Source organism: Triticum aestivum, chromosome 5A, assembly GCF_018294505.1.
Source record: "Triticum aestivum cultivar Chinese Spring chromosome 5A, IWGSC CS RefSeq v2.1, whole genome shotgun sequence".
NCBI classification, from domain to species: domain Eukaryota; kingdom Viridiplantae; phylum Streptophyta; class Magnoliopsida; order Poales; family Poaceae; genus Triticum; species Triticum aestivum.
This window is the reverse complement of record NC_057806.1, coordinates 413,359,699-413,382,875: the sequence shown is the minus strand read 5'-3', so window position 1 is coordinate 413,382,875 and position 23,177 is coordinate 413,359,699. Positions and strand designations below refer to the sequence as shown.

Genomic DNA, 23,177 nt, shown 5'->3' with positions numbered 1-23,177 from the left:
TCTGTAATGGTCACATGACAACTACTTGGATGGTAACACCTCACGGCGGTAATATTTTGGTACGTGAGAGTTGATGATGTCAATAATGGCTTTATGGCAGCCACTTGGATGCTAAAGCCTGACGGCGACAATATCTGCCATATCTTGGTGCTACTGATTTTATTTTATGAATATTGTGCCTATTTATGAATCATTTTATATTTGTGTAGCAATCTTATGTTTTTCACATGAAAGTTTGTGGTGTGCTATTAGCTATTTGTAACCAGTAATGAATCTGGAAAGTTTCAACTGGTTTGGATCACATTATAATGAGATATCTACAGTTTACATTGGCTCATAATTTTTTTACTCAAAAATCAAAATTTTAAAAAATAATAATGCAGAACAATTCCAGTAAATCACACATGTATGCAATACTACTCTCAAAAAAGGCAACTCATTTGGACCACAGTTTGTGAGATATTTCCAATGTTAGTTGACTCGTTGAAATTTAACATTTAAAAAAATGTAAAAAAAACCCAATAAATCATACATGCACTCACTAATATTCTGGGGAAAATCCAGCTCAATTGAAGCAAAAGAATTGTGAGATATTGACAGTTCTAGTTGGCTGCTGATGCAGCAAGTTTTTCTTGCCGCAATGCACTTACAAACTGGACCCACTTGTCAGAAATCATGTCAACACATCCAAATGGTGGATTAGACCTAGTTGCAACGAATTACCCCAATATGTGGTGTTTTGTGCAACAAATATATAAAGTAGGTGTTCTATGCAAAACTAGAACCAAAAGTAGGTGGTTTATGCAATTTCCTCCATAGAATTAGTAGTGTGTAGATCTGAACTCTGGTTGACTTGCTAAGAGGGGTCGATCGTCATAATAACTGCTTTTATGCTAAAAATAGCAGATAAAATCACTCTAACAGGAGCTTTGCTACATCAACAAACAATTACAGGCTGGGAAGTGTTACAGGGTGATTAGGCAGTTTTTAATTGGAGGTTAGGGGGGACGCGGGCCCACCCACCTGAAAATCAGAAGGGGGGCATGTTTAGTTAGTTTAGAAGGAGCCCGTAATTGCCTGTGAGGCTCCGTATGTCTAGCATTTTTGCTATAACAGAGTCACCATATCAATCTGGATCACCAATCTTTTTGCAGTGCCTTAGAAAATTGGGTCAAAATCTCCGTATTTAGATGCTAGGGACACTATCTTAGTTTGTGCTCCATAGTCAACCATCTGCGTGGGAGGGGGGGGGGGTGTTGGGAGGTAAGTTTTTCTCATGCCTCCTTCACTTCCTTTTCTTCTTCGTCTTTGGTTTCTTCCACAAAGAAATTTAGGTCGACGAAGGGAGGCAACCTTGCTAGAAGCAACCTGGAAGGTGGAAAGATAGATGGTCAATTTGACTTATCCCCCTTCGACGTTTGGATTCCCATGCCCAATTATGTCGATTTATGGACGACAGGGTTCATCATATATTTTAAAATAGTATGTGGTCACATTTTTATTTAGTTGAAAATTTGTTAAAAATACGAAATACTTTTGTCAAAAATCTATGAATACTTTTTGAAGCACGTTACTATATTTTCAAAACATGAGGACATTGTTTATAAAAGTATGAAACTTTGAAACAAATAAGTTCTGATGCACCTCTAAAATATACTAGAGGATACCCCGCGTGTTGTTGCGGAATTGGATATATAGATTGTAAATATTGTCTAGCATACTAATCCAGTCCTTACAATTTAAGTTATGTGAGAAATTTCAGCATAAGCAAAGAAAAGTATTAAACATGAAAAGTTGTGTATATCACAATTAAATGCAAGTTGATTTAAAACACACTTATAATGCACTAATGCATGTTGCATGGTAGAGGATTCTCATGTGAAGATCAGACGGATGTCATCGGATCAAGCTTGTAAATCTAACAACTAAAACAATTTTGATGATGTGAAAGTATGCTTGTTGAGATAATTAGAAGTAGTGGGACCAATCTCTTAGATATATGGATTCTTGCATTTTAACTTTTTTGAGACAATTTGTATTCTACTATTTTTAGGCGATTGTATTTTACCTAAAAGAACAAGAGAAAAAATGTGGAAAAAAATGAAAGAGAGATGTTGCAAGCGTGCTACACGATAGGAGAGCATGCAACCTGCCGCTACATTGGGCCCGGCCCATGTGTAGCCTGTAGGCGAGCGCTCCGCCCATCTCACACTGCCCCAGACAAGCGCCGCTCCAGAGCCGCGCCCGCCCCGTCCCCAGCCGCCACTCACCCTCGTCGGCGCGCCCCTACCCAAGCTTGCCCCAACGCCGCTGCACGCACAAAAAGAGGAGAGCGCCGCGCCTCCGTTGCCGGCGTCGCCCGCCCCCCCGTCGGCCGTGCTCTCCACTTCCAGGCCGTCTCCCCGCTGAAGTCGGCGGCGCACCTTGCTTCTGCTCGCCCCCCCTAAAGGCAAGGCGCCGCCTCCCCGCTGAACGCCGTGAGCTCTCCGCGGCCATCCAGACATGACCATCGATTGCCTCGTGCTAGGTAAGCGACCTACCAACCACTTGGTCTCACACCGTTTGACCGATCGAAACCACTCTGATGCTGTCAGTCTGCATACGTTCGTGCTGCAGGGGCGGGGCAGGAGGTGGGGAAGAGCTGCGTGGTGGCGACCATCGGCGGGAAGCGTGTCATGTTCGACTGCGGCATGCACATGGGCCACCACGACCATCAACGCTACCCGGACTTCGCACGCGTCCTCGCGGCCACCCCCGGCGCCGACTTCACCTCTGCCATCTCTTGTGTGGTCATCACGCACTTGTATGTGGTCACTAGTTTTATGGTTCCTCTGGGTCGATTGTTTCAGTTGCTGGCACGATCAGCTCACTTCTGAAGTTTGTCTCTTGCAGCCATTTGGATCATATTGGGGCGCTGCCGTATTTCACCGAGGTCTGTGGGTACCATGGTCCGATTTACATGACGGTAAGCCTAACTTTTGTTAGTTGTGCCAACTGTTGGTGTACTTGGTTTTGTTCATGTGGTTACTGGTTAGGGAATTTATTTGCACTTGTATTGGGGGTTGATAATTTTCAGATTTTACTGAATCTGAGCTATCAGTAAGTCCTTGCTGGTAAATATTATTTCATAGATGCAAGTGAGTGAATGTCGTCGGGTCACGGAAGTTTTTTGAATTTGTTTCAAATTTACTAAATAGTGGATATCTATTTTTTTGCAAAATTTCAAGATCAAACTCAATCTCATTTGCTAGGTATTTTTTTACTGAATAATCATTATGCACAGTTTATTCAGTACTCCCTCTGGTAGACCAATATAAGATCATTTAGATCACTATACTTTAGTGATCTAAATGATCTTATATTGGTTTACAGAGGGAGTACTAATCTTTTTGATATTTGGAAAATGGGATTAATTTTATTTTATTTTTGGAATTCCGATGACTTCAATACTTTTTCCTGAGTTTTCTTCATATTCTAATTACAACCTGTGCCTCAAACAGTACCCTACAAAGGCTTTAGCTCCATTGATGTTGGAAGATTATAGGAAAGTAATGGTAGATCACAGAGGAGAGGAGGAACAGTATAGCTATGAAGACATTCAGAACTGTATGAAGAAAGGTAGATGATAGATTTCAACATTTCTTTCTCTGGTCTACTCGCAAAATGATGATGCTGCCGCACAAGTATGCAGGGATGATAATTCTCATTTGCTTTTCATATTTGACCTTTCAGTCATACCCTTGGACTTGAAGCAAACCATTCAAGTAGATAGAGACCTTGTGATCCGTGCCTATTATGCTGGACATGTATGTTCTCATACCTATGTTTCTCTTGCGTCCAGCAATATCCTGAAATTATTATTCAAAAAGTTGTCAATTGTTCTCTGTGCTTACTAATTCTCAGAGAGTTGAGCGTTCATGTCTGTGCTTCCTAATCTAATTATTGTGCCAAACTTAAGGTTTTGGGAGCTGCAATGATTTATGCAAAAGTTGGAGATGCTGCTATGGTCTACACCGGGGATTACAATATGACACCAGACAGACATCTTGGAGCAGCGCAAATTGATCATCTGAAGTTGGATCTCTTAATAACGGAGTATGTTCCAACTCCAATTGCAAATATGCTTTTCTACACTATGTCCAATTTTCTTGGATTGTTGACCTGGCAGATTTCTTTTTTATCTTGTCCTTTTTTGGGGTGACATTTCATTGTATGGTTTATCTTTACTAATGTCATGTTTCCAGACTGCTACACCACTCGACCTGTAGCTGGTTCATGTAATTAACCACTGCGCTCACCTGAAAATCAGTTGGGCTATAGTCGAAAATCACCTCTTTAAGTACTGAATAGGTTGGTCCATTTAGCTAATGTTTAAATAAAATATATGTTTCTTCAATATTTTAGGGTTTATTTTTTGTTGTCTTGTACCGTTACAATCAGGCATTAACAGTACAGTTCCGTTGTTTGGATATTACTTTTTCCATGTGTAAGTACAAATTGATGCTTCTATCTGCAGGTCTACATACGCTAAAACTGTACGTGACTCGAAGCATGCCCGTGAGAGGGAGTTCTTAAAAGCGGTATGGAACCTGAATCTTGACATTGCCAATATGTTCTGCCTTGTAGATTTTTATTGCATGTTTAATATGTTGGTGGAGCAAGATAATCATCAATGCTGATACTTGTGTTCTCCTACATCCAGGAAGTTACCATCCACCAGTTATTAAGTGCAACTTGTTCCAATAATGCATCTGTTGTCGAGTTCTTACAGTTTATTCTAAAATTAATTGACTTGGCTATATTGAGAAGTTAAATTAAAATCATTTGAGTTTATGTGTGCTACTCAGTGATAGTATGTTTTCTGTAGGTCCATAAATGTGTTTCTGGAGGAGGTAAAGTTCTAATTCCAGCATTTGCTTTGGGCAGAGCTCAGGTACCCCCACTTACTGTCAGTTATATGTGAGACAAGCAAATTTATGATCAACTGTATCACTATACTTAACTGAGTAGGTTCCCAGTGGAAAAAGATTTCCTTGGGGGCACACTGTTTAAAACTTCCAGAATAGAATATCCATTTACATGTGACATAATTGATTTATATGTGTCAGGAGCTATGCATATTACTGGATGACTATTGGGAAAGGATGAACTTGAAGATTCCTATTTATTTCTCAGCTGGTATGTGTTTTTTTGACCATCTTAAAAAAAGTAGACCAGCGGGGGTGGAAACCCGCGTCATTATATTAAGAGAGAATGTGAGACATAGAATTCGACCTGAGGGGTCGAACCCAGCTTGGCAGGGCGACACCACAGCACTCCCACCATTGGGCTACTCGCCCATCCACCTTTTGGTCAAACTTTAACTTGCTTTTATGAATTGTGTGTTTTATTTGAAATTATATTTGTTCTATAGGTTTAACCATTCAAGCTAACATGTACTACAAGATGCTTATTGGATGGACTAGCCAGAAGATCAAGGACAGCTACACAGTTCACAACCCATTTGACTTTAAGCATGGTAACGTTCTTGAAAAAGCTTCTCAGTCAACCATGTGCAAAATGAATATAAAAAGCATTCAATCGAGTAAAAATTCTAAATGTTTAGTTCAGCCTTTAAAAGAAGACCTACACTTCAATCTTTGGCATTAGGTGAAATTTAGTTTTTTTGTAAGAAAATTTCTAAATGGATCTGCTGGATACTATGTCTGCTCGTGCATTGTGTCTCTTCTTAGCAAAGGTTCTTATTTATAATGTTAAAGAATTTCTTTTGACCTAACTTAACCTGTACACTTTTAAACGGAAATATGATATTTTGCTTTATTTGCAATTCCTTTACCAGAATGACATTGTAGGTTTCTCACATTGCAGTTTGCGACTTCCAGCGTTCATTCATTAATGATCCTGGACCCTGTGTACTTTTTGCGACACCTGGTATGATTAGCGGTGGATTTTCCCTTGAGGTGTTTAAAAGATGGGCTCCATCAGAAAAAAATCTGGTTACACTTCCAGGGTATTGCCCTTAACTCAGAATTTCTGTTTTTTTCCATGTTTGCTAATGGCGTAGGAACAAACATACATGTTTATTCTCTGAATAAATTGCTCCTGTTGGGTTGTTACTACTGGTACTGTTATGGTGGAAAACATGAGAGGTCTACCCTGCCTTCTGCTTTAGTGAATGCTTACCTGCTTGGAGATGATGTCTTTCTCTTGGAGTTGAATGTTGTTGCTTTATGGTTTGTACTTGCCACATTTTTCTGCTTTGGTTTCTATTTGTTCTTATTTTCCTCATCTTTCACTGAAATAAGTAGGGACAACTTTTCTGCCTGTTTAAAATATAGAACTGTGATATTTGTATTTTGATCTCATGTTTACTTTCATCCAGATATTGTGTTGCCGGAACCATTGGCCATAAATTGATGTCTGGAAAACCAACCAGAATCGATTTAGACAAGGAAACACATATTGATGTCAGATGTCAGGTTGGCCTTTCTTCATTTACAGTTCTCTCAGTCTACAGTAAAATTACATAGGAAGTGGATACTACATTGACCTTTGGTTGATAATTTTCAACATCTTGTGCCATTACTCATCAGACATCACTAGTCCATTTAGTGCTTTATTGTGTTCCTAAAAAAATCGTATGTTCCTTAGAAGCTCAATGGATCGCCAGATTATGCATGCTCAAATTCGTAACTTACACTATTACAAACTATTTGACAGATAGCTCGACATAGTAACAACGTAAGTTCAGGTCTCCAGCTTAATGAATCACTTTTCTTGAAATTTTAGTAGTTAGCCTCTGTAATCCTTTTTTCCTGTGTTCATGCTTATCCTTTTCTCTGAATGTAATTATGCTAATACCAGTGTTATTTTTTCCATTCCGTGCACCAGATTCATCAGCTGTCATTCAGTCCACACACAGACTCCAAAGGGATCATGGATCTCACAGAATTTCTTTCACCCAGCCATGTGATTCTTGTTCATGGCGAAAAGCCTCAGATGTCCTTTTTGAAGGAGAGGATTGAATCTGAATTGGGGATGCCATGCTATTACCCAGCCAACAACGAGACTGTCTCCATTCCGACGACCAAGAATCTGAAAATAAGTGCCACGGAGAAGTTTATCACAAGCTGTAGCACTGCTCAGGCTAGAGATGGTCCACAGAAGTCGAACCTGATTTGCGGTAACCACCTGTCAGGAGCCAACGGCGACGAGAAGCTAGCGGAGGGTATTCTTCTCATGGAGAAGAGCAAGGACGCGAAAATTTTGTGTGAGGATGAGCTTCTTCAGTTGCTGGGCGCAGAAGGACATTCAGTCCAATTTGAACCACTGCTTCGCTCCAGGATTGGAGAGGCAGAAACCGACATTGTAGACGACTTAGCCAGTGAGTGAAATGAATGGGGTACTGTTTTAGCTTTTGTGGATGATCTGAAGATAGAATTAGTGTTTGCTGCAAAATCCAACAGTTCGATGGTTTTACAAGGCATCTCTCAAGGTAAATCAAATGCCAAATCGATTTTGGAAGTATCGAGGACTCGTTCATAAATAAAATATTAAAACCGGAAAGTCAATTTGGCTCCCGGGAGCACATACTCCTGGGGCCAATTTTTTTTCAAATGTCAAGAAAATTGAGACATTTTTTTTGTGATCTTTACCACATACAAATGCTACCTATAAATTTTGAGACAAAAACGTTAAGCATTTTGGCCTGCGCAAAAAGAAAAACAATTCAAAGACAAAATATCACCCAAAATTTTTATTTTTTTCACCGACGAAGCACCGCTGCTCTGTTTCACATGAAAATTGTCAAGCATGCTTCCAACAACAACACGTTCATCTACAAAGTGTTTCAGCACTTTTTGAAAACATTTGCTATTTTTTTCGGGGTATTGTGCTCCTGGGAGCCAAAATGCCGCTCCCAATATTTTTGCTAAAATTACACAATGTCTAAGTGTACTTACTGTGTGCACAACCTTTTGAAAAACTGTAAAAATGTAGTTTCGCAAAAAGTAGAGAATATTAGCAAATTACATGCGCTAAGAACGTAAGAGTAAAAAAAAAAGAGTCAAGCTCTGACGCAGGAAATTTCAGGACATCTTCATCAGCTCCAATGCAGACGTGACAAGCGAGCAGCCGTTGTAGCACTCGAGCTCCGAGGTGGTGCCCGCGATGCGCCTCAGTTCGCCTTCCATCCCATGCTCCACAAACATGGCGATGTAACGCGGGTCCAGCCGCATCATGGCGACGGTGAGCTCGATGGTGTAACGGCGGATCCGGGGGACGGCGACGCACGGGCGGCTGTACTCCCGCAGGATCTGCAGCAGCGTTTGCACCAGCGCCTTTTCTGTCACGCATGCCGAGGCCAGGTGCCACTCGTCCCCGGCGAAGGTGCACAGGTTGCGCAGGATTGTCGCCGCCCCGATGACGACGATGGGGTCACTCAGAGCCTCGACCAGCCGCTCCACGCCTCCGCCGCAAGCCATTATTATGGTGCCGCAGTTGGTCCTGCTTTCCAGCGCAAGCATGGCCAGCGCCTCGCCGGCCTCCACCCGGATCGCGTCCGTCTGCCGGTTTACCCTCGCCTGGTCCTGTTCCGGTAGAAATATCGCGACCAGCTCTTCGATCACGCCCCCCGTCGCGCCTATCATCTCCCTCGCCTCCTTGTCCATGGCGAGGCTCGTCAGTACCTCGATCGCCAGCTGCTGCAGCTCCGACTGGACCTTTCCGTCACGCTGCTCCAGCACCTCCCTGAGATTGCTCACGGTGAACACGATGTCGGAGAGCTCCCTCCGAAGAAGCTTCCCGATGGTTCCGGTCATGTCCGTCAGGCTCTTCACCACGAGGAGCGACTGCTTCACCGCCTTCAGTCGCATGTCCGTCGTCGTCGGTGCTTCTGCCTGTCCCACGCCAGCGATGCTACAGTAGGAAACAATCTTGTCAAGGAGATCACGGGTCTTGCCGATCTTGTCGCAGTTGCCATGGTCGTGCGCCAGCTTATTGAGGATGGAGAGGCCGAGGAGGTTGAGCTCGTCGAGGTCGGCGTACAGCAACGAAGCGACGGACGCCATCGCCCCAGGGATGCTGGCGACGCGGAGGGCGACGAGCTTCCTCTCGGTGAGCATGGAGACGACAACCGCGGCCGATCTGCGCACGTCCATCTCGGACGTGCTCTTCCAGCTGAGCATCTGGACGAGCCGCTCGATGGTGGACGCGGACATGCCGATCTTGCGGATCATGGGATCAGCGAGGCCGTGGGACTCGGCGAGCGCGCCAAGGATGCCGGCCCCGAGGCTCTGGTCGTCGTACGAGCCCGCGGTGAGCATGTCGTCGGCGTAGGACACGAGGTTCATGCGCAGGCCATCGAAGATGCTCTCATTCAGGCTCCGGGAGTAAGACTCGTAGAAGAAGCGGCGGACGGCGACGAGGCCAGACGGGGTGGCGAGGTGGCACTCCATGGCGACGCGCTCGAGGAGGCGCTGGTGCCCCACCCTCCACTGCCACAGGGCCTTCTCCACGAGGAACAGCAGCGACTCCAGGAGCGCGAGCCCGTAGAATATGTTGAGCGCGGCGCGGCGGTTGGTCCAGCTGTCGCCGCCGTAGCGCTGGGTGAGGAGGCGGACGAGGGAGACGGCGGCGCACACCTTGGCGGACAGCAGCTGGAGCCAGTGGAAGACGTGGCCGACGGCGGCCCACTACACGGGCGGGCGCCACGTGGGCGTGGCCCTCTGCTGCCACTCCAGCTCGTGGCTGCGGCCCTGGATGCGGGCGCCCTCGGTGAGCAGCAGCACGGTGATGCACCAGAAGTCGGTGCGGCCGAGCGTGATGGCGAAGCCGCCGAGCAGGGCCACCGTGGCCGTGATGAAGGCCAACGTGCCGAGGAGGCTCACGACCTTCTCGAGGACCGCGAGCTGCATGGCCAGCACGGTGAGCCGGCGCTCCGGCGGCGCCACGTCGTCGCCGTCGCCGGAGCGGACGCAAGGGGTCAGTGTATGTATGGCCTTGTGCGGCTCGAACGGTGTGGTCGGCAGCTGGGGCTGGTCGGGGATCTGGACGCAGACGCTCGGGACGACAGAGCTAGCGCGGCGATCCATCCTTTCCTTGTGTTACCTACGTGTATAACTCGCTGCCGGTTTTAGTGTGTGCTTGACGAGTGATTGCAGTGTGTGCGCCCTGCAGATTAGCTCGTGCTCCAGCGTATTTATAATGTACTAATGCAATTGCGTGCAGGAATTAAATGCCCACGACCACGAGGAGGGCATGGAAGATGGAGATGTTTACTCCTTTATTCTCGTTACAGAGAATGTTGCTCTCTAGGGCAATGGATGATCTAGCAACATATTCTCTGGCTATTAGTTGGGGCAGGATTAGTGCAACTCCAAAGGGCCGACCCATTTCGTCCGTCTGCGTCCTTTTGGGTCGGCGCGGACAAAAATGGCGGCCCAACGCGCCGATCCAAATCCAAATCACGTCCGCGTCGCGTCCGCGCCGACGTATTTGCGGCCCAAATTTACGTCCCAAATACGCCGGCGCGGACACCGCATGGACACTTCGCGCGCATTCCCGCTGTCCGCCGCGTCCCCGCATGACGGCCGTCCAACTACCTGTTACCAACGCGATCAGTTTAATTTATAACGACAGGCCCACGCGTCAGCGACGACGCTCGTTCTTTTTTAAGCCGACCGTGCGGCGGGGCCGTCCTCATCCAAACTCGCCGTCCACATCTGCCATCCTTTGCTCCCTCGTCGCCGACAAACCCTAGCCACCACAACCACATCGAGATGGGCCTCTTCTCCGGCGCCAGCGGCAGCAAGGCCAAGGGCAAGTCCCCCGCCACCCCTTTCCTCTCGCCTCCGTTGGTGCCTCGCCGGCAGAGACAGAGGCAGCGCGTGAACGTGTCAGTGCATCAGGCGATGTGGCACTGGCAGAACTGCCAGCCTCTACCGTATCCTGATGTAATGCTGCCGCACGACTGGCATCTAGATTCAGATAGAATAAGACAGGGCGTCAAAGCACGGGGACACGGGCGAGGCCGAGCCAAAAGGGAGCTGGAACCAGCTACGATGTGGCTTGCCACGACATCATGGGCGAACATCAGTCAGTGGATTGACAATTACGGATGAGAGGATCCTTTTTAGGAAGTTCGGATTAGGCAAAGCGCAAATCAAAGATGTGGATGTTGCGGGTGGCCAGCGACGGCTCGGTTAGGACGCCTCCAAAATTGGCAACCAGATCAAATTAGTCCTGTATAGGTGACCCTTTTTTGACCATATTTGTGATCATTGGGTTGTTATATCAAATGATGATGCCGTTGGTTACGCCGCTCATGTCATCAGCTAATGGTTTTTGATGCAACGACCTCTCCATAATTCCGAGAAGGGCAAAGCTTTTTTCTGTTACGGTCAAGTACGCTTATTTTCCATTCAGTTTTCATGCTACAATCATCGCCAAAACTTCTAGACTCCACGTCCTTGATCATCCACGTGTTCTGTTTAACGCGGCTTTGTTGTTTAAGATTACAGGTTGTCTTCACGTGCAAAAAAACACAGGTTGTCTTGCCATCAGCTTAGAGCATCTTCAATAGATGAGGTATACCTGGGACTCTCGGAGTCGTAGGAAATACGTCATGTCCGTAAACGTTCACGCTTCTGTTCCTCTTTATGTGTTCCTTGTCGGTCGACATAGATCAACTCCGCTGTAAAAAGTCAAAGCAAACGATGCAAATGAAAAAGGCAACTTGAAAAGAGCGAAGGAAAATGATATAGGGTAAAACCCTAATCGTCCGATCTTTCACGAAAGGAGCGGATCCCGCGATGAACACGAGGAAAAACACGAGGGGAAACACGATAGGAAACACGATAAAATCACTAAACCAATAAGAAATAGTCACACATATGCTAGATCCTCGAGTACATAAGAGATCACACGATCCACGAACAACTAAGGACGATACAAAGGTAGCCGGTCTTCTCCGTGAAGAGGTCTTGAGCTCTTCTCCGCAAGGAGGTCTTGAATCCAAAGGGATCTTCTCCGAAGAGGGGCCGCAATCTCTCTCGTGGAGTAGATCCGATGTGGATGAGCAATGCTCTATCTCTAATATGAGCTAAACCAATGCTAACCCTAGCTAGAAGGAATAGGAGTTCTATTTATAGTCTTAGTGCAAAAGGGGACGAAGTGGGGGGTACAAGGCTGTGGCCCAACACATAACAGCACACAGGGGTCGGATGTCCGGGAGTCTCCGGTCGTCCGGAGGCTCGCGAGGGTCCGGACGTCCGGTGCCTGTCGGACATCCGTAGATTCGGCTCGGGTGGGCTTCGGCCGGACGTCCGGTCGGGGCCGGTCGTCCGGGCGCCGGTCGTCCGGGTGGCTTCGAAAATCCGTAGTTTTGGCTCGGATGTGGTTGTGTCGGACGTCCGGTCTGGGTCGGACGTCCGGAGCCTGGAGATCGTCAGACGTCTGGCCCTGGTCGGTCGTCGGAGCCTGTAGCTTCTTCCGCATCTCTTCTTCTTCACATCCATCTTCCTCTTCGGATTCTCCTTGCTCCTTAGCTTCTTCATGGCTAACTCCTTGACACCTGAGTATGCATAATGTCTCTGTTTGAGGTAGTAGCCATGTCTTATGTGCATCGAAGTGAACTTGTGAGAGGAGAGATGTCACCTCGGTTTCGAGAGCTTTTGCACGTGCTCGTGTCATGGATCCGCTAGGCACTTGGTGAGACGATGGTAGGTCCATGGGGATGACCTTGGGATGCTCCGCATCATCTCCCCTCCCTTGGGGAAGATCCGACCTCTGATCAAATTCTTCATCACCATGGTAGGGCGAGAGGTCCTTGACATTGAAGATGTCGCTCATGTTGTACTTGTCGCGCGGGAGGTCGATCTTGTAAGCGTTGTTGTTGTAGCGTGCAAGCACCTTGAAGGGTCCATCCGCTCGAGGTAGAAGCTTGGACTTGCGTTCGGTGGGGAAGCGGTCTTTGCAAAGGTGTAGCCACACAATATCACCAATGTCGAATACCATGGGTTGCTTGTTGATGTTGAGCTTGGTCGCAAGTCGTTGTACTTGGTGCTCGATGGTGTGCCTTGTATCTTCATGCACCTTCTTGAGATGGTTCACACGTGCACTTGCGTCCATATTGATGCGCTCTTGTAGTGGTAGAGGAAGAATGTCCAATGGTGACAATGGGTTGAATTCGTAGACAACCTCGAAGGGGGACTTACCAGTTGTTGAGTGTCTTACTCGGTTGTAGGCGAACTCGGCGATAGGTAGACACTCCTCCCACTCCTTGATGTTCTTCTTGATGAGTACTCGAAGTAGAGCGGAGAGTGTGCGGTTGGTCACCTCGTTTGGCCGTCGGTTTGTAGATGATATGCTGTGGAGAAGAGTAGCTTGATTCCGAGCTTGGCGCATAGGGTCTTCCAAAAGTAGCTTAGGAACTTGACGTTGCGGTCTGAGACGATCGTCTTTGGCACTCCATGTAGACGCAATATTTCCCTACAAAAGAGGTTGGCAACATGTGAAGCATCGTCTATCTTGTTGCAAGGAATGAAATGTGCCATCTTAGAGAATCGGTGCACAACGACAAATGCCGAATCTTTTCCATTTCTAGCCCTAGGCAATCCAAGTACAAAATCCATGCTAATATCTTCCCATGGTTGATATGGAATTGGGAGAGGCATATAAATTCCATGGGATTGAGCTCTAGACTTAGCTTTGCGACATGTAGAGCATCGGTTGGTGAAGCGGTTGACGTCGCGAAATATCTTGGGCCAAAAATAGTTCTTGGAGAGCGTAGCAAAAGTCTTGTCGCGTCCAAAATGTCCCATTAGTCCTCCTCCATGAGATTCCTGCAAAAGCAATAAACGAAGAGAATACTCGGGGATGCAAAGCTTGTTAGCGCTCATAAGATATCCATCTTTGATGTAATAGCGTTCCTAAGATGTATGTGTCAAACATTTGGCATAAGGAGTAGCAAAAGTACGATCATGCTCATACAAGTCTTTTATGTTCTCAAAGCCAATGACATCCAATTCAAGTTGAGTAGCAAGCATGCATATGCGGGAAAGGGCATCCGCCACAATATTTTCCTTACCTTTAATGTACTTGATGATATAAGGAAAAGACTCAATAAATTCACTCCATTTAGCATGACACTTGTTCAACTTGGTTTGACCCTTAAGGTACTTGAGCGTTTCATGATCGGTATGAATGATGAATTCATGAGGGTGAAGATAGTGTTCCCATTCGTGCAAAACTCGCACTAAAGCATATAACTCTTTGTCATAGATGGGGTAATTGAGTTGCGCTCTGGAAAGTTTCTCATTAAAGTAAGCTACGAGGCGCTTCTTTTGCGTTAACACACCTCCTATGCCATTACCACTAGCATCACAATGAATCTCAAAAGGCTTGTCAAAGTTGGGTAAAGCAAGCACGGGAGAATGAGTAAGCAAATTCTTAAGCTCATTGAAAGCGGTATCTTGGGATGGTCCCCAAACAAAAGGCGCATTCTTCTTGCTCAAAGCATGCAAAGAAGAAGCAATGGTGCTAAAATCTTTCACAAAGCGACGATAGAAACCCGCAAGGCCAAGAAAGCTACGCGCTTGTTGCAAGTTGGTTGGTTGGGGCCAAGTCTTAATAGGATTGATCTTGGACTCATCTACATGAACACCCTTAGAAGATACAACAAAACCCAATAAAACAAGCGTATCAACGCTGAAAAGGCACTTTTCCATGTTAGCAAAGAGATGCTCGTTTCGAAGAGTTTGCAAAACGGTTCGAACATGGGCGACATGATCTTGAAGAGATTTGCTATAAACAAGGATATCATCGAAGTAGACCACAACAAACACACCAATGTAAGGGCGAAAGACATGATTCATAAGGCGCATAAAAGTACCTGGTGCTTCCGATAGACCCATAGGCATGACTAACCACTCATATAATCCAAACCTGGTTTTGAAAGCGGTTTTCCATTCATCACCCTCTTGTATGCGGATTTGATAGTAACCACTTTTAAGATCAATTTTTGAAAAGATAGTGGCACCACTAAGTTCATCAAGCATATCATCAAGGCGTGGAATGGGATACCTATAGCGAACGGTGATAGCATTGATAGGTCTACAATCGGAGCACATGCGAAAGCTACCATCTCGTTTTGGCACAAGAATGACCGGGACGGCACAAGGGCTCAAACTTTCACGCACATGTCCATGGTCTATGAGATGCTTTACTTGCCTTTGTATTTTTTTGGTTTCTTCGGGGTTGACGCGGTAGGGAGATTTGTTCGGAAGAGGTGCTCCGGGGATGAGGTCGATGTAGTGCTCGATGCCTCGTAGTGGAGGTAGTCCTGGAGGTAGCTCATCGGGGAAAACATCTTGAAATTCCTGCAAAAGAGAAGACAACACTAAAGGTAGAGCGTGAGAGGTGTTAGCTTGTGTTGCATTGTCCTTGCATAAAAGGACATAGTATAGGACACTAGATGGGTTCTCACACACTCCTCTTATCTCACTTTTGGTGGAAAATAGAACTAAGTTCTTGTCGCTCATCGTGGAGGCACTCGATTTGGGCTTGTGGCGCTCACTCTCTTTTTGGTGGCTCGCTCTCTCACTATTCTCTCCACGATGGGTGGCTTTCTTGTTGGCGATCACTTGGCTTGGAGACATGGGTCGAAGTACGTACTCCTTTCCTTTCATCTTGAAGATGTAGTGGTTCGTTCGGCCGTTGTGGATGACACCTCTATCAAATTGCCATGGGCGTCCAAGAAGAAGGTAGCAAACGGTCATTGGAACGACATCGCACTCCAAAGTGTCTTTGTAGGCGCCAATTTTGAAGGAGACTTGTACTCGATGCTCGACTTGGATAGTGCCGGAGTCGCTAAGCCATTGAACTTTGTAGGGATGTGGATGCTTCGTCTTGGGCAATTGCAGCTTGGAGCAAAGTTCTTCACTTGCGAGGTTATGACAACTCCCTCCATCGATGATGACCTTGACGGATCGTCCATTGATGCCGGCCTAGGTATGAAAGTATGGCATCTTTGGTCTTCTTCTTGGTGATGTTGAAGAGTCAAGACCTTGGAGACAACTAGAGCGGGACTTGAATCTTCATCGCAAAAGACTTGTTCCTCTTCATCGTTCACTTGCCGGTGTATGGCCACTTGCTCAAGGGCTTCCATTTCTCCTTCACTCATTGAGTCATAAGTGTCGTTGTCATTAAGGATCATGGTCCGCTTGTTGGTGCACTCGTAGGACTTGTGGCCTCGACCTCCACATGTGAAGCATTTGGAGGAACTTGTCTTGACGGTCTCATCGGTTGGAGTAGATGTTGATGAAGCTCCCGGCTTGAAGTTGGTTGTTGTAGTATGACTTGGGGTTGACGAAGCTTTCTTGGAACTCGACTTGTCGATGTTGCTTGTAGAAGGCTTGGTAGACGGTGTTGGAGTCGTTGAAGCTTGGTTGTTGGAGAAGTCGTATGACTTGGATGAGAACTTGGCATACTTGTAATCGTCTTGCACTTGACGTTCCGCTTTGGTAGCTTGATGCACTAGCTCGATGAGGTTCGAGTATGGTTGGAAGTCGGCGATCTTCTTGATAGGATGGTTGAGTCCATTCAAGAAACGTGCCATAGTTTGCTCATCATCTTCCGTGACAATGGCTCATATCATGGCAATCTCCATCTCCTTGTAGTACTCTTCAACGCTCTTGGTTGCTTGCTTGAGTAGTTGGAGTTTCTTGAAGAGGTCGCGGTTGTAGTAGGTAGGCATGAAGCGTGCTCTCATGACATCCTTCATCTGCGCCAAAGTAGTGATGTGTGGTTCACCTCTTGCCTCACGACGCTTGATGACTTGTTCCCACCAAATGAGGACATAGTCTTGGAACTCAAGGGATGCCATCACGATCTTCTTCTCTTCGTCGTAGTTGTGCAAACGGAAGATTTTGTCGACCTTCAATGCCCATGAAAGGTACTCTTCGGGATCGTTGCTTCCATTGAACTTGGGCATGGTGAACTTTAGCTTGCCGTAGCGTTGCTCTTCATTGTGTTGGGGTCGGGGATGATGACGCCCATGTTGTTGATGATTGTCAAACTCGTTTTGCTCTTGGCGAGGAGGGTTGTCGACCTCATGTTGGTCCTATCGTGGAGGATTCCCATTGTCTTCATGCTCTTGTGAACTTGATGTCCTTGGCGAGCTTGTGGAGGAACTTGTCGAGCTTGACGTTGCACGCGAGTTTGAAATCTTCGTTCGTGAGCTTCTTCGCGAAGTGCTTCTTCATGTTCACAAGCTTGTCGGCCTCGGTTGGCTATGGCTCGACTTGAATCTCAAAGGGCACGTTGCACCTCAATTGCTTGAGCTTCACGGAGTTATTGTTCTTGGCGTTGTGCCTCGGCATCTTGTGCTTCTTGATGTAGACGCGCTCGCTCTTCCTCTTCATGTTGGCGTTGGTGTTGCCGTTCTCGTGCTTGTGCAAAGGCCGCTTGGGTGTGACGTTGTCGGTGCTCTTGAGAGTCGGTGTCGCGTAGAGGATTTAGGTTTTCTTGACGATCGTTGCGCGTGGCACGTCGAAGAGTGTTTGATGTCGGTGTACTTGAGCCGGAGAGGGTGAAGTCGGAGTGTCGACTTGAGCGGCTCCTTATTGAAGAGGACGGAGTGGAAGAAGAGCAGTTGAGCAACAAAGCGCGAATCTCGTCCATTCTTGCGTCGCTCTCTTGTGATCGTCGAGCTTGTGGTCGAAGTAGTCCCTTATACGTTGCTCGGAGAGTCGTAAGTCGGCGGCGAGGTTGTCGATGCGTTCACTCATTGCCTGTTGCTCTTGATGCAAAGCACGTTGTGCACCAAAGAGGTGGCTCTTGGTGACGTAGGAGTTCATGTCGTCGTCGTGCTCAATGAAGAGTGGGTTGGTACAAGTACTTGGCCTATCCATTATTTCAAGAGAAAAATGTGAGTGGTAGAAAGAGAAGAACGTATACCAAATGTACCTTGACCGAAGTTGAAGGTGGATCAATGATCACTCCAATGTGGACAAGGAAATAGCACAATTGGTACCAATTCTTGTCGGTTTCTCACACCTACACAAGTAAAAGCTTATGGTGGAGCTTGGTTAGGATGGTGACACAAAATATGATGCGATTGTAAGTGAGCTTCAATAATGTTGGAAAATATTCGCAAGTTTGCAATGCAATGAGTAGACCAAACAATATACGGTACACAGAAACACACACGCAAAAAGATAAGTGGGGTCGTGCAACCAAGGATGAGCCAAAATGTGGAATCCACAAAAATGCTCTTGTTGCACAACACTAGAGAGATGCTAGCACGATTGCACAATAGGCAGATCCAAAGACTTGTGCACAACCTACTTAGCAAAAATGCAACAACTTCTATCCCAAGTATGCTCTATGCAAGGTGTTTCTATGATATGATCCAAGATGATCTAATATGACAATCTTAATGTTGTATGATGCTATGGTTCTTGCTTAAAATCTCTTTGCTCATCTTTCCCTTTTGCTTAAAAGCTTGTTTGGCTCTTTGTTGTTTCAGCTTTTTTCTCATGCAATGCTTCACGAACCAAGATAGCAATTGTGTATGCAATGACAACCTTGTGACACAAGAGATGATACCAAGATATGCACCAATGATGTATGTATGCTATGGGAAGTATGATCACTAATGTGCATAAGTCTCGTTGCGTGCAATACTCAAAAGCTAGTCTCGATGGGTAAGCGACGCAAAGGAGTAAGGCTATGATGGCTATCAATGTAATGGCAAGAATGATATGTCCAATAGCAAGGAGAGGTTACCGCCCGTTGGTCCTTGTAAGCAAGAAACAGTTGATGGTGTCAAAATTGTGGCACGAATACCAAGATGTAGTTGAGGTGATCGTTGTTGATGACGCGTCCGCGGCGAAGATGAGTGGCGGTGAAGTTGATGTTGAACCGTACCTAAATAGCCGAAACACAATAGGACACGGAACCGCAACTCAAATTCTCAAATCTCGAAGTGGCAAAACATGTCAGAGAGCGAAACGGGTAAGCAATGGTAGTGGTATGCGGAAGTGGTGATGGTGCGTATGCGGAAGTGGGACAGTGGTGGTGACCAAAACTTAGAAAACTCACTTTTGTCAGGGATCTTCGGACGTCCGGGATGGGCCGGTCGTCCGGTCGTCGGACGTCCGTAAGCGGTCGGATGTCCGGTGCCTGGGAGAAATGTCGGGCACGGGATGAACAGGACGGGTTCGTGATGCTGATGGCGAAAAATGGTCAAATTCGGCCGATTTCGTGGATGGAAAGGGTGGGGAAAGGGGGGAAAAAGCTAGATCCACTCAAGACAAAGCAAATCCACGGATTAAATCCAACAAAATTTCAACACACCAACAAATCACAAAAAAATTGAGGCTGTTTTTGTGGTGAATTTTTGAATTATGGACAAAATCAACAAAAACTAGGCTAGAAACACAACGGGGTGTTGGGGAACGTAGTAATTTCAAAAAAATTCCTATGCACACGCAAGATCATGGTGATGCATAGCAACAAGAGGGGAGAGTGTTGTCTACGTACCCTCGTAGACCAGAAGCGGAAGCGTTAGCACAACGCGGTTGATGTAGTCGTACGTCTTCACGGCCCGACCGATCAAGCACCGAAACTACGGCACCTCCGAGTTCTAGCACACGTTCAACTCGATGACGATCCCCGGACTCCGATCCAGCAAAGTGTCGGGGAAGAGTTCCGTCAGCACGATGGCGTGGTGACGATCTTGATGTTCTACCGTCGTAGGGCTTCGCCTAAGCACCGCTACAATATTATCGAGGATTACAGTGGAGGGGGGCACCGCACACGGCTAAGAGAACGATCACGAAGATCAACTTGTGTGTCTAGAGGTGCCCCTTGCCCCTGTATATAAAGGAGCAAGGGGGAGAGGCCGGCCGACCCTTGGGGCGCGCCAAGGAGGGGGGATTCCTCCTCCTAGTAGGAGTAGGACTCCCCTTTCCTAGTCCAACTAGGAAGAGAGAAGGGGAAAGGAAAGAGAGGGAGAGGGAAAGAGGGGCCGCCCCCCTCCCCTAGTCCAATTTGGACTCCCCATGGGAGGGGGCGCGCCACCTCCTGGGCTGCTGCCCTCTCTCTCCCCTCAGGCCCACTAAGGCCCAATACTTCCCCGGGGGGTTCCGGTAACCCTTCCGGCACTCCAGTTTTCTCCGAAATCACCCAAAACACTTCCAGTGTCCGAATATAGCCGTCCAATATATCGATCTTTACGTCTCGACCATTTCGAGACTCCTCGTCATGTGCGTGATCATATCCGGGACTCTGAACAACCTTCGGTACATCAAAATATATAAACTCATAATGAAACTATCATCGTAACGTTAAGCGTGCGGACCCTACGGGTTCGAGAACAATGTAGACATGACCGAGACACGTCTCCGGTCAATAACCAATAGCGGAACCTGGATGCTCATATTGTCTCCCACATATTCTACGAAGATATTTTATCGGTCAGACCGCATAACAACATACGTTGTTCCCTTTGTCATCGGTATGTTACTTGCCTGAGATTCGATCGTCGGTATCTCAATACCTAGTTCAATCTCGTTACCGGCAAGTCTCTTTACTCGTTCCGTAACACATCATCCCGCAACTAACTCATTAGTTGCAATGCTTGCAAGGCTTTAAGTGATGTGCATTACCGAGACGGCCCAGAGATACCTCTCTCACAATTGGAGTGACAAATCCTAATCTCGAAATACGCCAACCCAACAAGTACCTTCGGAGACACCTGTAGAGCACCTTTATAATGACCCAGTTACGTTGTGATGTTTGGTAGCACACAAAGTGTTCCACCAGTAAATGGGAGTTGCATAATCTCATAGTCATAGGAACATGTATAAGTCATGAAGAAAACAATAGCAACAAACTAAACGATCAAGTGCTAAGCTAACAGAATGGGTCAAGTCAATCACATCATTCTCCTAATGATGTGATCCCGTTAATCAAATGACAACTCATGTCTATGGTTAGGAAACATAACCATCTTTGATCAACGAGCTAGTCAAGTAGAGGCATACTAGTGACTCTGTTTGTCTATGTATTCACACATGTATTGTGTTTCCGGTTAATACAATTCTAGTTCACATCGACATGATATAAGGAAATAAATAATAACTTTATTATTGCCTCTAGGGCATATTTCCTTCAGTCTCCCACTTGCACTAGAGTCAATAATCTAGTTCACATCGCCATGTGATTTAATACCAACAGTTCACATCACCATGTGATTAACACCCATAGTTCACATCGACATGTGACCAACACCCAAAGGGTTTACTAGAGTCAATAATCTAGTTCGCATCGCTATATGATTAACACCCAAAGAGTACTAAGATGTGATCATGTTTTGCTTGTGAGAGAAGTTTAGTCAACGGGTCTGCCACATTCAGATCCGTACGTATTTTGCAAATTTCTATGTCAACAATGCTCTGCACGGAGCTACTCTAGATAATTGCTTCCACTTTCAATATGTATCCAGATTGAGACTTAGAGTCATCTGGATCAGTGTCAAAACTTGCATCGACGTAACCCTTTACGACGAACCTTTTGTCACCTCCATAATCGAGAAACATATCCTTATTCCATTAAGGATAATTTTTACCAATGTCCAGTGATCTACTCCTAGATCACTATGGTACTCCCTTGCCAAACTCGGGGCAGGGTATACAATAGGTCTGGTATACAACATGGCATACTTTATAGAACCTATGGCTGAGGCATAGGGAATGACTTTCATTCTCTCTCTATCTTCTGTCGTGGTCGGGTTTTGAGTCTTACTCAACTTCACACCTTGTAACACAGGGAATAACTCCTTTGACTGTTCCATTTTGAACTACTTCAAAATCTTGTCAAGGTATGTACTCATTGAAAAAACTTATCAAGCGTCTTGATCTATCTCTATAGATCTTGATGCTCAATATGTAAGTAGCTTCACCGAGGTCTTTCTTTGAAAAAACTCCTTTCAATCATTCCTTTCTGCTTTGCAGAATAATTCTACATCATCTCCGATCAACAATATGTCATACATATACTTATCAGAAATGCTGTAGTGCTCCCACTCACTTTCTTGTAAATACAGGCTTCACCGCAAGTCTGTATAAAACTATATGCTTCGATCAACTTATCAAAGCATATATTCCAACTCCGAGATGCTTGCACCAGTCCATAGATGGATCGCTGGAGCTTGCATATTTTGTTAGTACCTTTAGGATCGACAAAACCTTCTGGTTCCATCATATACAACTCTTCTTTAATAAATCCTATTAAGGAATGCAGTTTTGTTTATCCATTTGCCAGATTTCATAAAATGCGGCAATAGCTAACATGATTCGGACAGAGTTAAGCATAGATACTAGTGAGAAATTCTCATCGTGGTCAACACCTTGAACTTGTCAAAAACCTTTTTGCAACAATTCTAGCTTTGTAGATAGTAACACTACTATCAGCGTCCGTCTTCCTCTTGAAGATCCATTTAATCTCAATGGCTCGCCGATCTTTGGGCAAGTCAATCAAAGTCCATACTTTGTTCTTATACATGGATCTCATCTCAGATTTCATGGCCTCAAGCCATTTCACAGAATCTGGGCTCATCATCGCTTCCTCATAGTTCGTAGGCTCGTCATGGTCAAGTAACATGACCTCCAGAACAGGATTACCGTACCACTCTGGTGCGGATCTCACTCTTGTTTACCTACGAGGTTCGGTAGTAACTTGATCTGAAGTTACATGATCATCATCATTAGCTTCCTCACTAATCGGTGTAGTAGTCACAGGAACAGATTTCTGTGATGAACTACTTTCCAATAAGGGAGCAGGTACAGTTACCTCATCAAGTTCTACTTTCCTCCCACTCACTTCTTTCGAGAGAAACTCCTTTTCTAGAAAGGATCCATTCAAAACACCAAATATATTGCCTTCGGATCTGTGATAGAAGGTGTACCCAACATTTTCTTTTGGATATCCTATGAAGACACATTTCTCCGATTTGGGTTCGAGCTTATCAGGTTGAAGCTTTTTCACATAAGCATCGCAGCCCCAAACTTTCAGAAACGACAACTTTGGTTTCTTGCCAAACCACAGTTCATAAGGCGTCGTCTCAACGGATTTCGATGGTGTCCTATTTAACGTGAATGCAGCCGTCTCTAAAG

At 45.9% G+C, this 23,177-nt stretch overlaps 2 protein-coding genes across 2 annotated transcripts; one reads left to right on the top strand and one right to left on the bottom strand.

Annotated features, from left to right (window-relative positions):
* Nucleotides 1-2,068: 2,068 nt before the first annotated feature.
* On the top strand, nucleotides 2,069-7,527 carry LOC123103687 (cleavage and polyadenylation specificity factor subunit 3-II). The gene is made up of 13 exons (XM_044525348.1): nucleotides 2,069-2,527; nucleotides 2,617-2,803; nucleotides 2,893-2,965; nucleotides 3,501-3,618; nucleotides 3,733-3,806; nucleotides 3,959-4,095; nucleotides 4,517-4,580; nucleotides 4,868-4,933; nucleotides 5,109-5,178; nucleotides 5,414-5,518; nucleotides 5,869-6,010; nucleotides 6,383-6,479; nucleotides 6,892-7,527. The coding sequence occupies exons 1-13, from the start codon at nucleotides 2,503-2,505 to the stop codon at nucleotides 7,390-7,392; spliced, it is 1,659 nt and encodes a 552-aa protein (XP_044381283.1). The 5' UTR covers nucleotides 2,069-2,502; the 3' UTR covers nucleotides 7,393-7,527.
* Nucleotides 7,528-8,100: 573 nt separating this feature from the next.
* LOC123107023 (uncharacterized) lies at nucleotides 8,101-10,145 on the bottom strand. The gene has a single exon (XM_044529032.1). The coding sequence runs from the start codon at nucleotides 10,089-10,091 to the stop codon at nucleotides 9,693-9,695; it is 399 nt and encodes a 132-aa protein (XP_044384967.1). The 5' UTR covers nucleotides 10,092-10,145; the 3' UTR covers nucleotides 8,101-9,692.
* Nucleotides 10,146-23,177: the final 13,032 nt, after the last annotated feature.

Bases quoted from the DNA above. Each gene is read 5' to 3' on its own strand.
- LOC123103687 (XM_044525348.1), top strand. From the start codon at position 2,503: ATGACCATCGATTGCCTCGTGCTAG. The intron at 2,528-2,616 runs GTAAGCGACCTA...TTCGTGCTGCAG, and splicing joins CATCGATTGCCTCGTGCTAG to GGGCGGGGCAGGAGGTGGGG. The intron at 3,619-3,732 runs GTAGATGATAGA...TTGACCTTTCAG, and splicing joins TCAGAACTGTATGAAGAAAG to TCATACCCTTGGACTTGAAG.
- LOC123107023 (XM_044529032.1), bottom strand. From the start codon at position 10,091: ATGGATCGCCGCGCTAGCTCTGTCGTCCCGAGCGTCTGCGTCCAGATC.